Genomic DNA, 21,381 nt, shown 5'->3' on the forward strand with positions numbered 1-21,381 from the left:
GAACTAAGTGTTGTATTCACAAAATGAAATTGTGTTGGGATAGATTTGATACCCCAGCCATGTTTGGATATAAGGAAAGTGAAATATTAAACTATTATATTTCCTACAGTGACATTACGTTTCAAAGGTAGTCATCAGCTCTCATTTTGGGTTTGACGAAGACAGAGGATACCACCATGTTTTCTTGTTTTGAGATGTCATTAAATCAAGATGTTGTACTGCTGACCAGTGCTGAAAGCTGAGCTGTGAATGAGATGTAGATGCACAATGGTTCACTGACAGCCCTATGAGAGAACAACCAACAAGCTACCACTGATAGTACTCTTTGTAAGAAATAGATAATAGCCAATGAGCTTTGAGAAATTAACGATTATCTGTCCAGAGTGAGTGAATGGTGTTTACCTCAAGCATTTGACGAGGTCATACAGTATTTATTCAGGGGGTACAGATAAACGGTAATTCAGCGTTCGAGTTGGTTAGTCTATACTCTCCAAAACAAGTAGGGGATCATTGAATATAAATGTCATGATCGGTCGTCAGAAGAAAGATCAGCTTTAAAAAAATTACTGCCAGAGATAGATTTTAGTTCTGAGCAATAAGTATTGTTGATTTCCATTATCTACAGTAGCTCTCTACTACTCTTGCTTTAATGCAGTATTTGTGATCAGATTGGGTGTGTGTCGCCTACAATGTGATGAATGCTTGGAGCTACTGGCATGCTTCAAACTGGTGGAACCGAGTGAGAGGTAACCCCTATGCTCAGTGTATCACAGTCTGTGATTTGCAGACTTTGGAACAGGTTTTGCAGACACAAAATGTTAATGATCGGCTCCGTACAGGGCGCCCCAGGTCAACAAAACAAGTCCAGGATCAATTCATCAGAAACCTGGCTTTAAGAAATCGAGCCTAAACAGACCATTAAATCCGTGTTCACTTGCGACGGGCTGTGGGAGTTCACGTTACTGACCTGGAAGCCTTTATTCAAAGTGAGCGTAACGCTAAAGGGAACGTAACTCCCATACCTTTACACAAACTTATGACCGTCGAAGCGCTAAGTTGTTTTATAACAACGCCATTCAGACGTGGCCTTGTGTAATGCCACTGGACAGTACTACCGAGACGGCATACAGGCACCAAACGTTTGCGCCATTCTAGTCCACGTTTTCCAAGGCAGTAACGCTCGAACCCATCGTGCACATATCATGACTGACGACCCCCAGAAGCAAATTTAAACATCCCCAGAATGCAATTACCAGCCACAAGTCATGACCTTAATCCGCAGAGCACGTCTGAGACAGGACAAGGAGACGTTTACGCCAACGTCAAAGGACACCCGCTACGTGGGTTGAGTAGTTGTTTAACACCGCACTCGGCAATATTTCAGCTATATGACGGCGGTCTGTAAATAATCTGGACCAGACAATCCAGTGATTAATATCATGAGCTTCGATCCACGCAATTGGGATCGATGACATGCATCAACCAAGTCAGCGAGTCTGACCACCCGATCCCGTTAGTCGCCTCATATAACTGGAATATTGCTGAGTGCAGCGTTAAACAACGAACAAACAAATCAAAGCGGCGTTGAATCCAACTCACTCTCTATGCGACGTCAACATTAAAAACGACTCTATATATAGTGTATGTATGTGTGATTTATTTCCCATAGAAATATAAACAAGTATATATAGTCAAATATACACATATGTCTAATAGTGATGATTATTTACATTTGAAGCACGTGCATTCATGAAATAATATATCAAACAAGTGATTAACAAACAACATTCATACAATAATCGCGGAAATATCTACAACATATAGATAAGTCTATTTTACACAATCCCCGAATTGTCCGTTTGAGATGTATCTATACATCAGGAGTACCCAAGGTACCTCAGAAGCAGTGAAAACATACCACGCGCCTTGCCGACCCCTCAGTCCCAGCTGTGAACAAACAGAACACTACTTGTTGTTGCGGCACAAATACACATTCTCACCTGTTGTGTTACCAGCAAATATGTTAAATATATTTGCACCAATCAACGACAAGACACGAAACAACACACTCTTATAATACTGAATTGATACACTGAACACAAGCAACAGCAGCAATAGCTCCATAACCTGCCAGACGCTCCTTGTTGGGATAAACAGTTTCAAGCATGTTCAGCCATGTACACAAGCGCTAAGCTACAACGGCAATGCGGTTAACTAAGATGCACGTCACTGAAAACCAAACTGAATGTGTTCCAGGACCCACAGCCGAACCACTGAAAACCATTGTTTCCAGGACAAGGCCGAACCATAAGGTCGATCTGCAAGCCAGTAAGCTCGATAATTTACCGTATTTCCTCTATTAGACGCCGGCCTCTAATAGACGCCGGCCTCTAATAGACGCCGGGTCAATTGTTCAGTGCAAAAAATAGAAGTCGGGGCTCTAATAGACGCCGGGTCGAGACTTGATTGAGATATATCTACGGATATCTACAAACACAAAATATTTCCATTTCGTGACGATTCGGGACAATCGTGGTCATAGTGAAATTGGGGTATTAATAGAAGCCGGGCCTCCAATAGACGCTGGGCCTCCAATAGACGCCGGGTCAAAGGCTTGTCCGAAATAAATAGAAGCCCTGGCGTCTAATAGAGGAAATACGGTATATGATTAGAGATTGTGACCGTTCCGACATCATGGTCTCTTGGACTTGAGGGAGACGGTAGAAAAGTATGTTTTCTGGTAATGACATAACAGTCATAGAGATTAGCTTGTCAAAATCTGGACCCATAAAATACGGTCTTCGGACTGGGACCAACACTAAGCTATGTCATTTTATACGAGTTGATGGCAGTCGTAGACTTCACGTAACAATGAACGGGTAATGGTTTCCGACAGAAGAACAATTGTATTAGAAATCACTTTCGGAGAATGTCTGTATCAAAATGTTGAAACAATTCAAGCTGTAGTGATAATGTAACGATATCTTTTTCAGAATTTGGTTTTCAAATTGACAGGCTATGAGCAACCCACATTCAAAACCTTAAAATGAGAAATTGGTAATTAATTAGATCGTTGCCTTGTTTTTAGGAAACGTGTTGCTGCCAGCGTCAACGTCTCAGGGTAAAAAATGTCGGGCAAAAGGCGCGGTCAGAAGTCTGCTGTCCACGTACACCTGCCTGTGTCAATACGATGTTTATATTTCACTTCAACTGACAACCGCAATTGATTAGTTTTCTCACATGCCTAACCACCGGGGAAACACGAAAACAAATATGACAGGCTTGACCAATATGGCGGATGTAGTGGACGTACGTCATTAGGGATGGTGGCGGCAAAGGACGACCGTCTCTCCTGTGTATTGTATTGTTATAAGCTGCAGTTGTGTAAAAGCGTACAGGACATAAATAGTTTTGCTGTTCAGGAACCAGGAAGCGCCTGCACTAACAATAGGAAGCACATTATCCTACGGCGAAATATATCAGTTTCTAATGTATATGCTGTCAACTCTCAACTCGACTTATCATGGGTTGACCCGTGGACGGGAACGGACAATCACTTTATGTCGAAATCCGGTTGTTTTAAAAGGTATATATTTCCCTGTTAGTATATTGGCTTAAATTAACATTGCTTCCATAGCATTACGTAATGCTTTGATATGCTGAAGGCGAATTGGTGCTGCAATATATGTTGGGTGTGAGGGAGTATTGGCACTTTCTTTAGATGGATGATATAGTTGACTTTGTACTAGGTGCTCATACTTTCGACCACTAGACAATCATTTCATGATCGTGAGAATAACTACGGTGATGAACTCTGTACACACTCGTTCGCAGCGTTAATCAAGCCCCGTGACGCTATTCAGTAAACTGCCCGCACACTCAGTAAAACAAGTGGTAATTAGAAAAAATGATTGTAGCGCAACGGATGCAAGACAATAACAATATGTAGACGCACACACGATACATCACGGTTCAAACAGGTAATTTGTGCTTTAAACAGTACCAGGGAACGAGAAAAATACAGGGCCAAGTAAAATCCTTGGTTGTGGATAAAATAGTAGAATTTTATACGTTATGTACATATCAAGATAAGAGAAATATATACATGTGTTTGTGACTTGACAATGGGCGATTACAGACGACAACAGCACAACATACAAACATACATTTAAAGTTGTACAAGGTGGCACAAATAAACTCAGCTTTTACTCAAACAGAACAAAATGTGAGCTTAGTGCCGAAGCACGAGTGCAAAATAGAATATATGTTTTCATATCTCATGCTCGGAAACAATCAAAAGGTCAAGGTTTTTGACATTGACAATCACAGCTGAATATTATTGTTTGGCGTTCCCTCAGAACTAGTAATCAGTAGTGTAACATTGTCTACGCGAGCGATGTTTTCTAGAAGCTTAAATAGGTAATTTGCCTACGGTGTACATTACTGATGTATCCGTTGTAGCACTCGGTAGTAGTATACGATTACAAGGCCGTGAGGAAATACAAAGGGTTGATTAGTCCATTTCGATGCTCTTTACGCTTGTTCCTTTACGCCCAGAAGGCTGAGGAAGGGCGATGAATGCTTGTCTTCAGTTGTCTCCCCTTTGCTGGAGCCGTCCGTGACCTTCGTAATGTCATCCTCGGAAGTAGATGACATTGTGTCGGAAGCCGTTTGGTCTTCTGTGGTGAGCTCTGCGATGGTGTCCGAGGAACCGGTGTTGTCGGAGTCGTAGCCTGTGGTGCTGTCAGGGCCCGCTGTCGTAGATACGTTTCCTTGTGAGAAATGAAACAAATTAACAGGTTGCCTAACTATATGAAATGTTCTTTTATGTTCAAATGTAAGATAAATGGGATAAGAAAAATGATACGCCGACGTCTTTCAATCTTGAGGACGGTAACCGAGTTCAAGTGTTTACGACGTCAACCAATAGAACACAATTAACAAGATCGTGATGATTACCCGTCTCACAACTAGAACTATTTAGCCTAACTTGAATTCTCTCGGATTTTCACGGATGATTGACTGACGTCTCGTGAAGTCTCACCTTTAAATGGATGAGGGTTGGGGTTGAGGTATTTTATCTTGATGTCATCCATGGAGTCTCCGTTACACAGAGACGCAGTACAGAAGCACCACTCAACCGGTTTCCCCCACAACATCTGGGTTCTGCAGCCCACGTAGTCGTGCTTGATGACGCTGCTAGTCCACCCGTCAGCGCAGCCGCGGTAGGTAACTGTTGGGAGAGAAATAAAATCAGTTCATGCATCAACATCGTCTGTTGTTATGAAAATTATCGTTCCATCCTGCACGAACAGAAAGGAAGACATGTGTAATACAATGAACAGGAAACAACGGGTGAGGGAACTGTATCATAGTCATATCTTGGTTGGTGTCATATCTTAGTTGGTGTCAGGCATAGGCGGATCCGGGGGCTTTAAAACCCAAACCCAAATGTTGTAGAGAATCCACCCCCACCCCCACCACCCCCTCACCACCACTGAGAAAGGATCGTAATATTTTGGACCCCAAACCCACCCAACCCAACCTTTAAACATTCTGGATCCGCCCTTGTCTTTGTTAGTGTCAGGCATAGGCGGGTCCAGAGGGGGGACCCTTCCCTTTATAACCAATATATGTTGTAGAGATCGCCCTCCACCCCGCACCCGCCCACCCCTCCCTCCAAGTGAGAGAGGATTTGATATTTTGGACCCCTTCCTTTTAAAAATGCTGGATCCGCCATTGCAAAGTTAATGTGTGAGGAACGATCTAAATGACGTAGAGGTTTATCGTGAAACCCACGACACGGATAAATTGCCGTCACACCGAAGGCCATAATCAGTTGACCCTGGCACAGGTAGTCATCAACATGATACACGTTTAGGCGATGCGTGCTTACCGTTGGCCCTCACCAAATATATCTAAGAAAGGCAAAGACAACAGCGCCTTGTGACTGTTTTACATCTCTTGTTTTGTAGCTGTTACATAATCATGGTTTAAGACAGGGACGTCACATCAGTCTCTGCTTTTGTTTTTCTGTAATCCGAAAAGACAGAAAGCCTGCGACATCTTCGCTTAAGGCTCTCACTGTGACACTATATTGTCGCTGTCTGTCGAACTCTATAATCCGCGTGGACTTTAAATGGGGTTTACACAAGGATGTTGAAACCAGAACGACGTTGAAGCGTCCTACGCATATGTGAAAGCTTGTCACAACTAGGGGAGTTAAGCTATAGGGACATTACATGGGGAATATAGAAACGATTGAACTAAGTGTTCAACCACATGGTGTTCAGAGTCGTGGGATTCAGTTTTGTTCTGTTCAGTTTAAAGGTGAGGTGAGGTGAAATTGGGTTTAACGTCGCGTTCAAGATTATTGCACTTATATAGCGACGTGCATGCACGCGTGTGTGTGTGTGTGTGTGTGTGTGTGTGTGTGTGGCTGCTTGTACTAGTCCGGACTAATGCCGATTTATAGTGCTAGCTCACTGAGATACCATGCCATACGGACTCCGAACCGACCAGTCCTTGTCTTAGCCCCTTAATGCCGAGCGCCAGACAGGGTAACAACAAGTACCATCTTTTAACGTCTTTTTGTATGACGCGGCCGGGGATCGAACCCCGAACCTTCCGCTCTCCGGGCGGACGCTCTACCACTAGACCACTGAGGCGGTCCTGTTCAGTTTAAAAGTACCTATGACACAAGAATAGGGGATGTGATGAGGATAATGTTTGTTGTGTAAAGCCGCAATATTCCAGCTATATTACGGCGGACGACAAATAATCGAGTCTGGACCAGACAATCCGATGGATGACATCATGAGCATCGATCCACGCAATTGGGATACGATGACATGTATCAACCCCGATCCCGCTAGTCGCCTCTTACGAAAAGCATAGTCGCCTCTTACGGAGAGCATGGTCGCCTCTTACGGCAAGCATAGTCGCCTCTTACGGCAAGCATAGTCGCCTCTTACGGCATGCATGGGTTGCTGAAGACCTATTCTACCCCGGATCTTCACGGGTCCACAAGAGTAGGTTTGTTTGTTTATTTGTTGTTTAACGCTGCACTCAGCAATATTCCAGCTATATGGCGGTGGTCTGTAAATAATCATTTCTGAACCAGACAATCCAGTGATTGACATGAGCATCGATCCACGCAACTGGGATACGATGACATGCATCGACCAAGTCAGCGAGCCTAAACCACCCGACTCCGTTAGTAATACTCCTAAATAATACTAACGAATTTGAATGTAATTCAATCAGTTATGTATGAACCGTTCGAATTTGAAAGAAATATATTGCAAAGCAAATTTAGATCAAACAAGATGATTTAGAAATATTTAACAAGCAATCAATATTAAGTCTCGCTAAATGAAAGGACTACGGAAACAGCCACTCTAACATCGTGCCATGTAGTCAGCCCTCGCTTGACCCTTCTGATGTGAAAAACGCACAGGGAAGACATTCGAGCACAAGTAGCATTGGCAGGCAATGTTACATAACTTGGCTAATGCTTCGAGTTGTGAAGATATGTGTTTCTTTGCTTTGGTTTTACGGATTGACTTATGGACCTTCTACAGTGTTCTGGTATTTGGCAGGTACGTTGAACTTTGGACCCTGTTCAATGAAACCGAGGTAGCCCAAGGTGCACATTGGGGAGATAAGATTTATACATGGTGTAACACGAGGCGATACTTTAAGGTCGCCCTCAAAGAACAGACACACCAGGGTGATAGACTGAGTATACATATATGCCGTTAGGTAACATTGCATTATCAAAGTATATGTTGTTTCTCCTATCAGAGTCGGTGCACTATTATCAGCACGAGGAATTGGCATTGACCCGCGCTGGGGTAAGAAGACGGCTTAAACCAAAATTTATCACTTCGCCCAAACTTAGAAATGAATTTTGTGAACATTGAAATGGCACACAATAATTTATACGCAGACTAAACTATTGTGAGATATGTTATTTAAATAAAATACTCCCTACCTATTTACTAACCATGAGCTGTACGGCTAAATGTAGTTATATAACACGCCTGGACTTTGTGGGTCAGTGGATATACTACCGTGAATATCTTCGTTCATAGACATGCCTATCTCGACTCTGTCAACTTGAGAACATTTACAGATAGCTTAGTGCGGACTTGTTCAACGACTACGAATGTTTGTCCGTTACGACAGTTTACCAAACTATTTGATTTCTCCTTAGAAGTTTGACCAAATATCCGATTTAAAATTGAAACCAGGACAATGAAGGACATTAGCTTCCTGTATGTCCCGCTAGGTGGCGCTGGGCATTCCATGCACGCGCTGTCCAAACTGTGGCCTGGCTACCCGCCATGTTGAATACTTTGTATGGTAGGACTAGCGTTTGATGAGGCCTAATCCTCACCCCAAGATGGCGTCTAATAGAATTTCCGTGTGTTGTGAGCAAAGTTACAATTGTCTTTGAAGGATTTGTTTCAGAAACTTTCTAAAATAGAACAGGTACGGATAGAGTGAACGTTACCCAATACGGAATTCACTGTGGAACTTCAACACAAGGAAGATGGGTTTCAAAACAACATAAGAATCTGATAGTATGTCAAGGTTGTCGAATCTTTTGGCCTGCTCGCGAAATGTGTTCTCGCAGTGTAACTTAAACAGTGTTCCCTTATGTTGGAAATAGGTATTTGTCTTTGTTCACATGGAATTTAAGGACATCTTAGTTTTTTTCAGTTTTTCTCAGAAATGTGTCAGTGTGAGAATGATTTCCAGATTCTATTTCTAGGGCCAACACTTTTGTGATTTCAGCCTTGATACGCGAGGGGTCTAGATAAGACATATTCACACTTTTTGAGAACACCTGGTGTCCTCGCTGTACTATTACGATTTGTGAGTGTAGTTTTTTCGAATTGCTAATTCTTTTGGAATATTACTTTTTCTTTCGACTGAACGAATATTCTAACGACATTGAAGTATTTAAGATTGGATTGAAACAGCCAGATGTTCAATAACGCAGGCATTCTAACATTAACGTTCTGATATATGTTGTCATTGCGTTAGTAGTCACGTATACCAACGGAACAACGCGACACTCTGTATTATTTGACACCCTGATGCTTGTATATGGGCGAGTGGATATGCAGAGTGAGTTTGTTTGTTTTAGCGCCGTTCTAAACAGTATTTCAGTTGTATCTCGGCATTCCAGTTTACTGTGGGAGGAATGCCCAAGTGACGTAGGTCGTAGACATTTGTCACGTTAACGAAACCCTACATCACGGGTGTGATGCTGACAGTTGGAAATCACTCTGGGATTCGAACCGAGGATTATCCGAGGGATGCAAGTCTGCACAGTAAGGTATGGCGCCTGCGACCCGAGGTCATCAGAGTCCTAAATGTGTTACATTGGTGACAGAGGATATAAACAGAAAACTAGCCAGAAATGACTTACCGTCTCCTTGTTTCCTGACGAAACATTTGTTGGTGCTGGGGCACGGCGTCTTGCCGAGGTAGTGAGCCTTCTGCGTGTCAACCCTGGTGCCACAGAGAGGGCTGTCGCTGTAGCAGTCCCAGCAGAAGAACTCTGGAACACAACACGGCAGAGTATGAATGTCCACATCTGGATATGTTGGTCATCTCTTGACATTATTGTTACGACAGTAGATGAAAGCGACAATATCCTTTTCATAGCCACAAGACATCTCTGCTAAAGGCAGAGTTGATTGTGCGATTCCGACTGTATCATGAGCATGTGTTTAAGAATCATTATCCAACAGTGATGATACCAGTCTTACAACCCTTCACTTTTATTCTGTTCGATTATATTTAACATGGATAACATATGCCCCTTGATTTGAATACAAATAAATATATTTCCTTTTCAGTTGATTTGATAACCATTGTTTGATGAATATTTTAGGTCAGTTGAATACGAATTTGAATGGTGAATATTTTCTTAATATCAAAAACAATAGAAATTAAATATAAATCTGTACAAGGCACAATATGGTTACGGGGACACATTGTAAATTGGTGTCCACAGTCCCGTCTCAGTTACGAGTGAGTCAATATTGTTGATTTGATTTAAACATATTTATTCACAAGAAGTGAAGGGGATTGGGGGACAAGTTCTTCCAACTTAGAGTGTACTCCCCCTCTCCCTCAATATTGTTCATTACACTAAGTAATATTCCAAACCAGTGGTTGATAGCTCGAGCAACAACCACGCCGTCGGAACACGAAGACACGCTTTCATCCAGGTTATACATTGTAGCCTTCCTAAAAAACTAAAAAACTGAGGTCAGCTCCTGCGACAAGCGTTGGATGCTAGGGGGACACTCCGACCCAAAATCACCACGGGGGAGCGAATGGCAGTATAAAGTATTAGTGAAGACGAGCAGGCGAATGATCTATTTACTCAAATCGACACGACTGATCCCACTATATACACCAGGCCATGTGCAACTCACCAGCGTTAGAGATGTCGTTGGTGATGTCCACGTCGTTTTTCTCCTCCTTCTCCACCACCTCCTGCAACGTGTTGTCAGCTTCATTCTGGATCACTACAGGGCTAGCAGTAGAGGCTTCCGTCCACAAAGCAGAGGTCAAGCGAGGCCGCATGGTAGTGGTCGTGATCTTCTTACCGGACCACCAGGGGAAGATGTGTCCCCATCCTTTCCCCCAAGTCCACTGCCTCTCTGTAGTTGTGGGTCGTGTCTTCACTTCCTCCTCCCTGGCAGTGATGGGGAAATCCCAGCCTTGACCGTCGTTGTTCTCCACCCACGTGGGCGCCTTCCAGGTCTTCTCGAAGTCGTTGAACTTGGGCCTGTCAGAGTCGGCATGCCACCACCACAGCTGCCACGCGGGGTCTTTACTGTGGTCGGCTTCTTCAAGGATATAATCGGGGTTCACGTCATCGAACTTCTGGTCTGGTTTGGTGTCCTTCACCGGGGCTTCTGTTGGTTTGTGACCAGTGCCATCGTGCTCCCACTCGCTCCAGGGGACTGTCACCATCTCGTTCCAGTTCTTCCACTCCTAGAAATATAGGTTCATGTTATTACTTTGCTATGAAATCCATGTTTACTACGGAATAGTATTGGGAAAGGAGTCTACTTTATGTCGTCTCTCATCTCGTCACTCCTTATGGATTCTTTATGTATCAACACATTCAGATAGTACTGGACAAAGTGTTTGAGGACTAGCACTACGAGATGTTATTTTCATATGAATTCCATGTGTACTAAAACATAGTGTTGAGAAGAGTTCTATTGTATGTTTCAAGACTAACTGAAGTACCATCAAGCTAACACGTCTTTATATAACTGAAATACTGTTCAATAACTGTTTAACTAAACTCACTCGCAAACTGAAGCCTACTACAGGTAAATTCTTATGCATTCTGGTTGTACTTAGTGACACCTTTTGGGAAAGGGTTCAACTATACAGATTGTACTTGCTCAGACTGTGTACCAGCGCACAGTACAAGGGGAAGGGTTCAACTATACAGATTGTACTTGCTCAGACTGTGTACCAGCGCACAGTACAAGGGAAAGGGTTCAACTATACAGATTGTACTTGCTCAGACTGTGTACCAGCGCACAGTACAAGGGGAAGGGTTAAAGGGGGAGTCTACCACAAATTGCATGGTGCATGGTGGTTCCAGAGATGACAAGGATGTATGCAATGAAGGACCTCGGGTTACCTCAGATGAGTCGTCCGTCTTCTGCCACTGTTGCCAGTCCTGTGAGAACTCCCACCCATTCCAGCCGTCATCCTATAACAAGACGTAATACTTTCCATCAACAACATGACCAGGGTCCACTTGCACAAAACGATCTTAACGCTAAGATGATCGTAACTCCCATACTTCAATATAGGCTTAAGGTAATCTTAGCGCTAAGATGGCTTTGTGCAACTGGATCTGAGCTGTCGAAGACAATTATGGATTGGAAGCCGTAACGTTCTGTATCAACATATGAAGCTGCCTCTTTTAGTCAGTTGATCAAAATGATTTACACATCAGACCAAATGGCGCTCAACTGACCAGTGTGCGTTCAACCAACATTATTGTGGTGTATATAGATCTATGCATAAAGATTCAGAGTGAGAAACAAATCTCCACAAGACTGTACGAAAAGAAGGATGGTAGTAAACTTTCCCTTTTTGTTGAGCAATATTCAAGCAACTCCAACTTTTGGTGTCAACATTTTTTTTACAACCTTTGAGGTACAATCGAGTGTATTCTTTCTGCGGACATTTCAATGATTTCATACGCCTCTTTCTTGAAAGTTGAGTGATCTGCGTTACTTCATTCAAGGCCTCAGTAAAGTTTTCAAAAGGATTCATGAAGACACGTGGAGGACATTTCCAAAGATTCAAATATGGAAAGGGTTTGTCGTTTTTATTTACAAGCCAGGCAGTCAAATTCACACGCTATTTTTATCACTTTAAGAGTTTTCAGTTATCTTAATATGCTCTCCACCTACCTGTATCCTGTTGCTCTTCTCTGCCTTCTCCGGTGCCGATGGAGGAGGAGGAGGAAGAATGCCGGACTCCAGCATCTCGACAGAGGCGCCATTGCAGTGGTCGGACTTACAGAAGCACCACGTCTGCTTCCCTAACCACTTGACCGTCTGTGTCTGGCAGCCTTCGTAGTTGATATCCACCTGAGTCTCCATCCACCAGTCAGTGCAACCACGGGAGATAACTGCGAGCGGAGGGTATAAATGAATGATACGTGATTACAACACCTGATTCACTATAACCTTAGAACAGGATTTGTAATGTGATATTTTTCTCAAAATTTCAAACATTAAAAATTATTTTTTTAGTACACGGTATGCTAAAGTCAAATACATGTATTTAAAGTCTGCTTAAACTGAATATGATGTATTTGCCGTTTTATGTTTTCAGATATTTTTTTTATCTTGACTCTTGTTTTTATGTGACTAGATAATACTTCAAATTTTAATTTCAGTATCATTTTCACGACTAAATAATACATCTTTGTGTGATATTCAAATTCATTTGACAAGTTAACCAACCTCCACTTTCTTCTTTCTTGAGGAAGCATGTCTTGGTTTTGTCGCAGTCCACGGTGGCGACGGCCTCGCTGAAGGGCTCGTTCACCTTCTCCCTGCAGTAGGGGTTCCAGCTGGTGCAGTCATGGCACTTGATAGCTGGAGGACACAATGCAGACACGTCATACTCAATATTCTGTTTGTTCCAGGTGACATGTATTAATAATAGTATAATTTCAATATTTTGTTTACAGGAAGAGTCTCTACATGACAAAGAGAAGGCTAAATTTACGCTAAAAAAGAAGGAAATATTTCTCGGGCATCTGAGCATCGGTCGTTTTAATTGCCAGTACATTTTTCAAACAAATGAAACATACTCTGTTATCTATAACGCGGTATGCTTGACAACTGACGTTGTATTAATGAGACGAGTTCAATGTGTACCCAATTGTTTGTTGGTATTCTTGGTGGTGAAAATATCAAAAGTGTTTCTCCTTTTGTTTTCAATAATAATAATAAATCGATTATTTACAGACCGCCGTCATACAGCTGGAATATTGCTGAATATATATATTCAGCAATATTCCAGCTGTATGACGGCGGTCTGTAAATTATATATTCAGCAATATTCCAGCTGTATGACGGCGGTCTGTAAATAATCGAGTCTGGACCAGACAATCCAGTGATTAATATCATGAGCATCGAACGATGACATGCATCAACCAAGTACGCGAGACTGACCACCCGATCCCGTTAGTCGCCTCTAACGACAAGCACAGTCGCATTTTACGGCAAGCATTGGGTGCTGAAGACTTATTCTACCCCGGATCATCATGGGTCTGCAGCCTTATGTAAAGCGCTGTTGCATTCTCATTCTATTCTGCCATGGAACAGATATGTCCATCCTTTCTGCACCATTGTATTATTAAGTCACATTATTTTACGGTAGCCCCGTTGATAATCCGGTCTCGACTTCGTCCCCAGTGCCCTAAGCTTGTCATAAGAGTAAACACATCGAGTGGTCACTCATGTGACTGGGTTGGTAGTCGTGGGACATTGCTTATGTTATGAACCTCTGGTTTGTTTGGCCTAGACTCAATTTTGTTCCAGACAGTCGTGTTGTGCAATGCTGAAATATCCATGTTTACGATACCAGCCATGTCATCATGTCACCACTCATCCATACATCAAATATAAATTACTTAAATCTACCTGAGGGTATTGATGGTTATGTGCGAGGATTAAGCACATTAAATCGTGATCAAATAATAAACTGCTACAACAACTACTACCAAAACTAACGAATACATAAATTCAACATGCATTTGGCTTAGGTTAATATTTCTTCTTTATATATCCATTATTGCATATCTAGAATATTGCTGACTGCTTCACATTGGATTATGACCACGATGAATGTATTTTGGTATGGGGACGGCGAACCTATTTGTAACACCATGTAAACGCACTTCATGTATTTGTAGGGGCGGTCGGGTAGCCTTGTGGTTAAAGCGTTCGCTTCCCGACATTGGTACAATGTGTGAAGCCCATTTCTGGTGTCCCCCGCCGTGATATTGCGGGAATATTGCTAAAAGCGGCGTAAAACCATACTCACTCATGTATTGGTATCACTCATAATGCGATAGTTGGCCATGACTTTAGGTAATATATTCATTATTATAATCTTGAGGACTATTTCAAATATCTGTATAAGATGTGACAGGACAGGATACAGTTATGTTAATGTCATTATCAGATGAACTATTAATGTTAGTCTATGTTAATATTATCACACCCGCATCAGCATAAACACATGTACGTAACAGCTCCCAACCGGAATATCCGTTCCCTTTTGACAAGAGCATAGCTTGTATTTATTTAAACCTCTTTAACTCAATAAATACATTTTACTTGTGTAGTCCAACCATTGTCGATCCCACGAGAAATTCCGCAAATAATTTCAACAAATATAACTCCGTTTGTCAGTTTATAGACAACCCTTATACTTTATTCTGTTGAGGAGAGGACAAACACGGAGTGTTGGATATGAAGGCCTGGCTAAACTCACACCGCAAACAAAGACATCACGTAGATGTTTGTAAGCAGACGACACTCTATTTCAACGCCGCCATGTTTGTTCGACAAGCCTGTTACGCAAATTCTAGTAATTGTTTCTGCTGAGCGGGAAGTTCGATCTCCGCTGTAGGGTTGGTTGTCTAAAGTAAGAGATGACTTTACAAACTAGGGTGGCGGGGAGAATAAAGAAAGACTTCGCGTTCGATAAACAGGACGGTGAACAGGCGATGTCTATTGATTAAGGATGGCGTAGGTCATCCTAGCTCACACACACTGCTCTACCACACTGTAGATCACATTATTGGTCAGCAAAACTATGATACACTCCTATGACAAATCTTCCCCCACCCCAATAATAAATGACAAATCCCACTTGGCATGTACGAGCCCATTTCTGGTGTCCCCCGCCGTGATATTGCTGAAAATATTGCTAAAAGCGGCGTAAAACCATACTCACTCGCTCACTTGTATATACGACTAGATGTAAGTTACGATCGGCTCGTATATTGTATTCAAGAGTGATTGACGAGTCTTGTGCGCGACAAGCGAGCGATTTAACCACTCCGCTACCTAACCGCCCGAAGTAGTGAGTGAGTTAAAGTTTTACGCCGCATCGGCAATTTTTCAGCCATATGGCGACGACCGCCTGAAGCAGGTTCAAATGATTTGCTAAAAATGCTGGGTTGCGTTCCACAAAGCGCCCTTAGTGCTACGATAATCGACAGTGTGTGTTTATATAAGAGATATATACGACGGTCGCAGCGCTAGGCAGAAGACCATGATCAGCAAGCTGGTTGTCATGTTTCTGCTACAAGATACTACCCAAAAAAAGGAAATCCTGATCATTTGAACATACATTTGCCACGAGAGATCTTATGATGAAGTCATGGAAACCTTTCTGGATTTTGAAATCTCTGTTAACTGTCCTAGGTTTCTTGTTTATTAAATTATAGACGTTTACAGATTTTAACCAATTTTCAGAAACTTGTCAAGGTCAACATTCTGTTTAATAGAAAACGTTTACTCACAAAAACAAAATGTAACATGTTTCATAATTACAGATATTTATTTACGTTTCTGACAACGATAAAATATTACTATTATTGTATTCCTCGTTGATCTTCTGTGACACGAAGTCAGGTTTGTAGAAATTGTTAATGGAAAGCCACATTTGAACTTAAAAAAGGCGATGTAATGAAATATGTCTTAAAGGACATTTACAATTTTCACACAATTTTCACTTTGAGCTTCTGGGCTTTATCGATAGTCTTATCTTCGGAGGAACGAAATACCTTTTACGTTTCTTAGTGTGGTGTATTATATTTACATTTATATTTCATTGGGACTCTCGTTGTAAAATTACTTTGGTTGTCTGCCCCTGGAACGTAACTGACAAAATCACTGTGGCGGGAATAACTTTATGTTTGTTCAGTCTTGAAATGTAATTAATCGTTTTAACATGGATGCAACCTATACTTCTTAAAAGCGAGCGAGTGAGTTGGGTTTAACACCGCTTTTAACATCATTCCAATTATATAGCGGCGTGTCAGCTTAATGTGGGAGGAAAGCCCGAAGTGATGCAGGTTTCAGACGTTTACCTACTTAAAAAGGTCGAGGACTACCTGATTCTGTCATATAACGTGACATGACAGATTAACTATAGTAATGTGAAAGAATCGGGTGATCCTTAACTTTGTAGAGGTAGTATACATAACTATTACTTTGGATACAGAGACAAGTTACTCGTCTGAGATTATGCCCCATCGTCTTTATACAGTGCGCGGTGGGGTTTAAAGAGGGTTTTAGCACTTCTCCACTCCCACGGGGAGCACGCTATTCGCTGTGCAGAGTTGCCTCCCTTGGGCATGATTGGTGGTTCGAATCCCGGTTCACCCCGATTATGTTACTCATGGGTTTCGCCAAAGTGTTAAAGGTCTAAGACCTGCATCACTTCGGACTTGCCTCCCACATCAAGCTGACACGTCGTGATATAACTGCAATACTGTTCTTAGCGGCGTTAAACAACTCATCCACTCCCTCACTACATCCCCACTACAGAAGGTGACACACGTTCCAGATTATTGCACTTGCATAGCGCGCGTGCGAGCGTGCGTGCGTGTGTGTGTGTGTGTGTGTGTGTGCGCGCGCGTTTGTGTGTGTCTGCTTGTACCGTACCGTAGTTTAACACGGATGCCCACTCAGACACAGTATCCTATAAGCCGATCAGTCCTTGTTTTAGCCCCTTAATGCCGAACGCCAGACAGAGTAACAAGTACAATCTTTTAACGTCTTTTGGTATGACGCGACCGAGGATCGAACCAATGACCGGTCTATTGCTAAATTTGTCTCAATAAACTTTCAGAATGTGTCCCAAAATTTAGAGGAAGATGCATTGATATTTGAAAAAGCTTTTTGTTGTAAAAAAGTACTGGTACATTGTACAACTCCTTGTAGTTCTGATACCCTACATAACCCTTTTCTCTTCCTAGAGTGTGTTTTATACCGCTTTTAGCAATATTTCAGCAAAATCGAGACCGATGACAGCAGATATGGGCTTCACACATTGAACCCATGTGGGGAGTCGAACCCGGTGTGACGAGCGAACGCATTACCCATTAGGCTACCTAACAATACGTAGAGATGCGGAAAGTAGATGAGACAAAACACATATACGCGCTTCTTGCTTTTTTCTGGGGGCTGATCGGATATTGTTTTCTACCTATAACGGGACTCTCAAGAAGTATGTACAAGTTTGGGAATGTTTATAAGTTGTCACGCATTCAGGAAGTCAGAAGTTGTCCAACTCTGTTCATGTTCCGACATGTATAACACTTTTCACACAATCACTGAGTCTCCGGCAATGTTTGTCGACGGAGAACTGAGAAAAACCTAAACAAATAGGGCTCACAAGCCTGTGGTCAGATCAGCAAGCCCTGGCATGGTGTTGCCTATGTAATGTACTTGACCACAAGTCATAGCTGGACAAACATCCCTTGTAGAGTACAGTCCACCCCTGCGTCTACAGGTGGGCTATTGACAACAACTACCACATCTCCCATGCACATAACGACATTGCAGCTACGACCTCCGTTGTCTCTGTTAAAGTTACGGAGGTACAGTTGTTGTCGCGCTAACTCTGATTTCAACTGAATGTCTCTCAGATCGATCTTGGTAGTCATGAGTGCAATTTGAAACAAGCGTTATATCTGATATAATACCAATACTAACGCATCCCTGATGTTATGTACAAATAGGAATATTAGATAACATGTGTTTGGTTACGTTCACAATCTTAAAATGAGAACATATTAAAGGTATGATATTAACAATCAGTAAACGTGTTTTCTTCACTATTATTAACTTAGCACTTTTTTCTTGCTTTCAATTTAAAAACCTATCATCCCGAAATTAGATGTGTCTTTACAATTAAGTAACAACGTTCATATCTCAGGGTAAGTGAAGGAATTTGAAAGTCAAACACTACATTTCACTTATTTCTTAAAACATCAGGTGAATAAACTGGAAACAAGCATGTGCTATGTTTATAAGTATATTTTGGTTGCAAGTTTAGGGCAGCATGTTTATAGCTATGACTATCCTGGTGTTTCTTGGTAAGTTTTTCCCCCTTTTTCCCTTTTCCCCCCTCGTGCGTTCTTGTTAGTTCAAAAATTGGCGTTCACCAAGGTTCCATTCTCCCTGTATATTCTTGAACATGGCCCTAGGTTTCTAGCAAGACAGTGCTCTGATTCACGTACACCGCGATGCTCACGTACTAACTAGATCACGTGCTGGAGCACATTGGTGACATTTCCAAATCTTCACATTTATATCACCAGATTAAATTAATCTCCAATATCCTCAGGGAAGATGGTTGAAATATACTCCATACGTTTGTGAGATGATCACCGGATTCAATGTATGTTCGGTAATCGAGATTTGTTTGATATATCAATACCATTAATCCCACAAATCCATCATGGCAGTGATGGCTCAAAGTCGTGCATGCATAAACCAATGACCTGTGTGGGAAAGGTTTAGGTTTAGTTAATACTGGGTTTATAAAAACAACGCTACTAGCGGTTATCGCGGTTATCGCGAATGTTCTCAGACTACAATTCAGGGATAAAACTGAGAGAGGCATGACCAACTGTGCTTGAGCTGAAAGAGGTTGAGAAATATCATGACTTTAACTAAATGTGAAACTGAGCTATCACTTCTAATGCCGCTGTCTCACTAAGATAAAACATCCATAACAAATGCGGATGTAGAATATAACGTATCAACTTTTTAACTTTCCCTTCATGGCTCACTTTGTGCGTGTATGGTTCTTATTCTAATGCAATGAAGGGTGTCTCCGAAATACTTTAGTTTCCAAAACCCTTCAGCTTTTCAATGATACCAACGTATGAATTATGGTTCGTAAGAATATAAGTGATCTTCTGAAAGTATGCACTTCCTATAGAACCCCACGTCCTTTGACTGGCTGATTAGCTGCCAACAGTTGAACACAATACCACACAGTGTAAGGCCTTTTCCAACTCCCATGCCTTTAAAATTAAAACTAAAACATACCGCTAAAATTAATTATAAAAGACACTTTAATCAACTTCTCAATGTGCACACGACATAAACGTCGCGATACACGCATCTTGGCCTAAGGCCCCCAAATAACAAAAAACTATGAATTGACCAATGGATTTCAAAATCTGTAGGTCAATCCTGTTCTGTTTCTTGAATATGTGTAGTTACTGATATGAACCCTTCCAAGAAATTTCAATTACTTTTCGGAGATCTTCTTTCACAAAATCACGAGTCTATAAATGCATGTTTTGATCAATTCGCAACATCATTTCCTGAATAGCCACTGAAAGGCGATCATCAGATGTATAACTAGGCCTACGTTTCTGTCAGAGACGGAACACATGTGACAACAATTCTTGCTCTCTTGAGCATCTGTGAATGAGTCTGTCACCAAACCATTCCAATCACCCTCTGCAAGTGGAATATGAAACTAAAGGAGAAAGAAGATATTCTGTATCAACTAGACTGATTGGAAGTTAAACCCCACCATATTTAATTCACTTATGTAATTGATATTTAAGACCACTTACCTTGGGAATATGCAAAAACTGTAACCAGTGTTAGAAACGTTAATAAATCCATGTTGCAGACCGTGAGAGATGAAACTTGATGTATTCCTCACGATGGCAAATCTAGAATGCTGTGCTTCGTCGAAACTGTCGTTTTATATCCTCAATCCGTAAACAACCAGGCGCATGCGCGGAGGAGCGTCACACTGAAATTCCACAAACGTTTCAATTGTCTTGTTGACATCAAATCAGACTGTTACAGTAACGCTTGCAGGGACGAATCTTGTATTTTTTTGCGCGATTTTAGCATTTAACTTTTTTTACATTGAATTCCTGTGTGGAATAGCCTTAAGCTTGACGTGTGGTGAGTCAACATCGATGAAGATCTCCGTGTCGGTGTCAGCGTTGACGACGTGGTGTGCGTGACAAAGACGTCATTTTTTCACATCATTACGTGAGATATGTACTGGGTTCGAATCCCGTTCACATGTCAATGCTTCGCCGAGAATGGTCGGCGATGTAGTGACACTGTGGCATGATCGTCTTTGTGGCAATGTGTGAACACATGTATAGGTTTTTAACACTTTGTGGCTGATGGTAAGTAATGCAGAACGCTTAACCGAAGCTTTCTATGTATTTTCGTGCCGAGCCACCTGCAGAATGTAATCAATACCACCAATTCGACCGATAAATGAACTAACACTGTGTTCTGAAATTTCAATGTAACACAATGTAAAGAAGCAGATTAAAGTTTTAAATTAGCCAACATGAAGTGAAATGAAACGGTCGTGCTATGTTTATTCTTTGAAGGATGCCAGGTATACCGCGAGCTGAAACGCTTGGCCTACAGACCGTTACATACGTGGAATAACCTAATTTGAACACGGCTAGGTATTAGAAAGATTAATATATTTCAAGGCATATTTACTTTTCATCTATGTAAACGCATAGCGACACTCTCCGAAATGAAGTATAAACAAAATAATCACACAAAAAACTATAAAAAATTCGGCGTTCGGTAAACAACAGTTATGATAATATGTATATACCATAAATGTATTTTTCAATGAGTATTATTAGACCAGTATGGAGATAGTTTTATGGCTATGCTCAGGGTTATGATTTTATAATTTTCAAAACGTAAATGTGGCGCGTCAAAATGAAAAATATCTTTGTGTAAAGAACAAAATAAGGCGAACAGGGAT

General features: G+C 41.7%; 1 protein-coding gene across 1 annotated transcript; it reads right to left on the reverse strand.

The window, feature by feature from the left end:
- Positions 1-1,637: 1,637 nt before the first annotated feature.
- LOC124147902 lies at positions 1,638-20,293 on the reverse strand. Its single transcript, XM_046518749.2, has 8 exons — positions 20,198-20,293; positions 13,035-13,169; positions 12,477-12,697; positions 11,693-11,764; positions 10,461-11,025; positions 9,443-9,574; positions 5,045-5,233; positions 1,638-4,772 (listed from the first exon to the last, which is right to left on the reverse strand). Exons 1-8 carry the CDS (start codon positions 20,247-20,249, stop codon positions 4,534-4,536), a joined length of 1,605 nt encoding a protein of 534 aa, XP_046374705.1. The 5' UTR covers positions 20,250-20,293; the 3' UTR covers positions 1,638-4,533.
- Between the last annotated feature and the right edge of the window lie 1,088 nt (positions 20,294-21,381).

Source organism: Haliotis rufescens, unplaced genomic scaffold (genome assembly GCF_023055435.1).
Source record: "Haliotis rufescens isolate VD_foot unplaced genomic scaffold, xgHalRufe1.0.p SCAF_1, whole genome shotgun sequence".
Taxonomy (NCBI): Eukaryota; Metazoa; Mollusca; class Gastropoda; order Lepetellida; family Haliotidae; genus Haliotis; species Haliotis rufescens.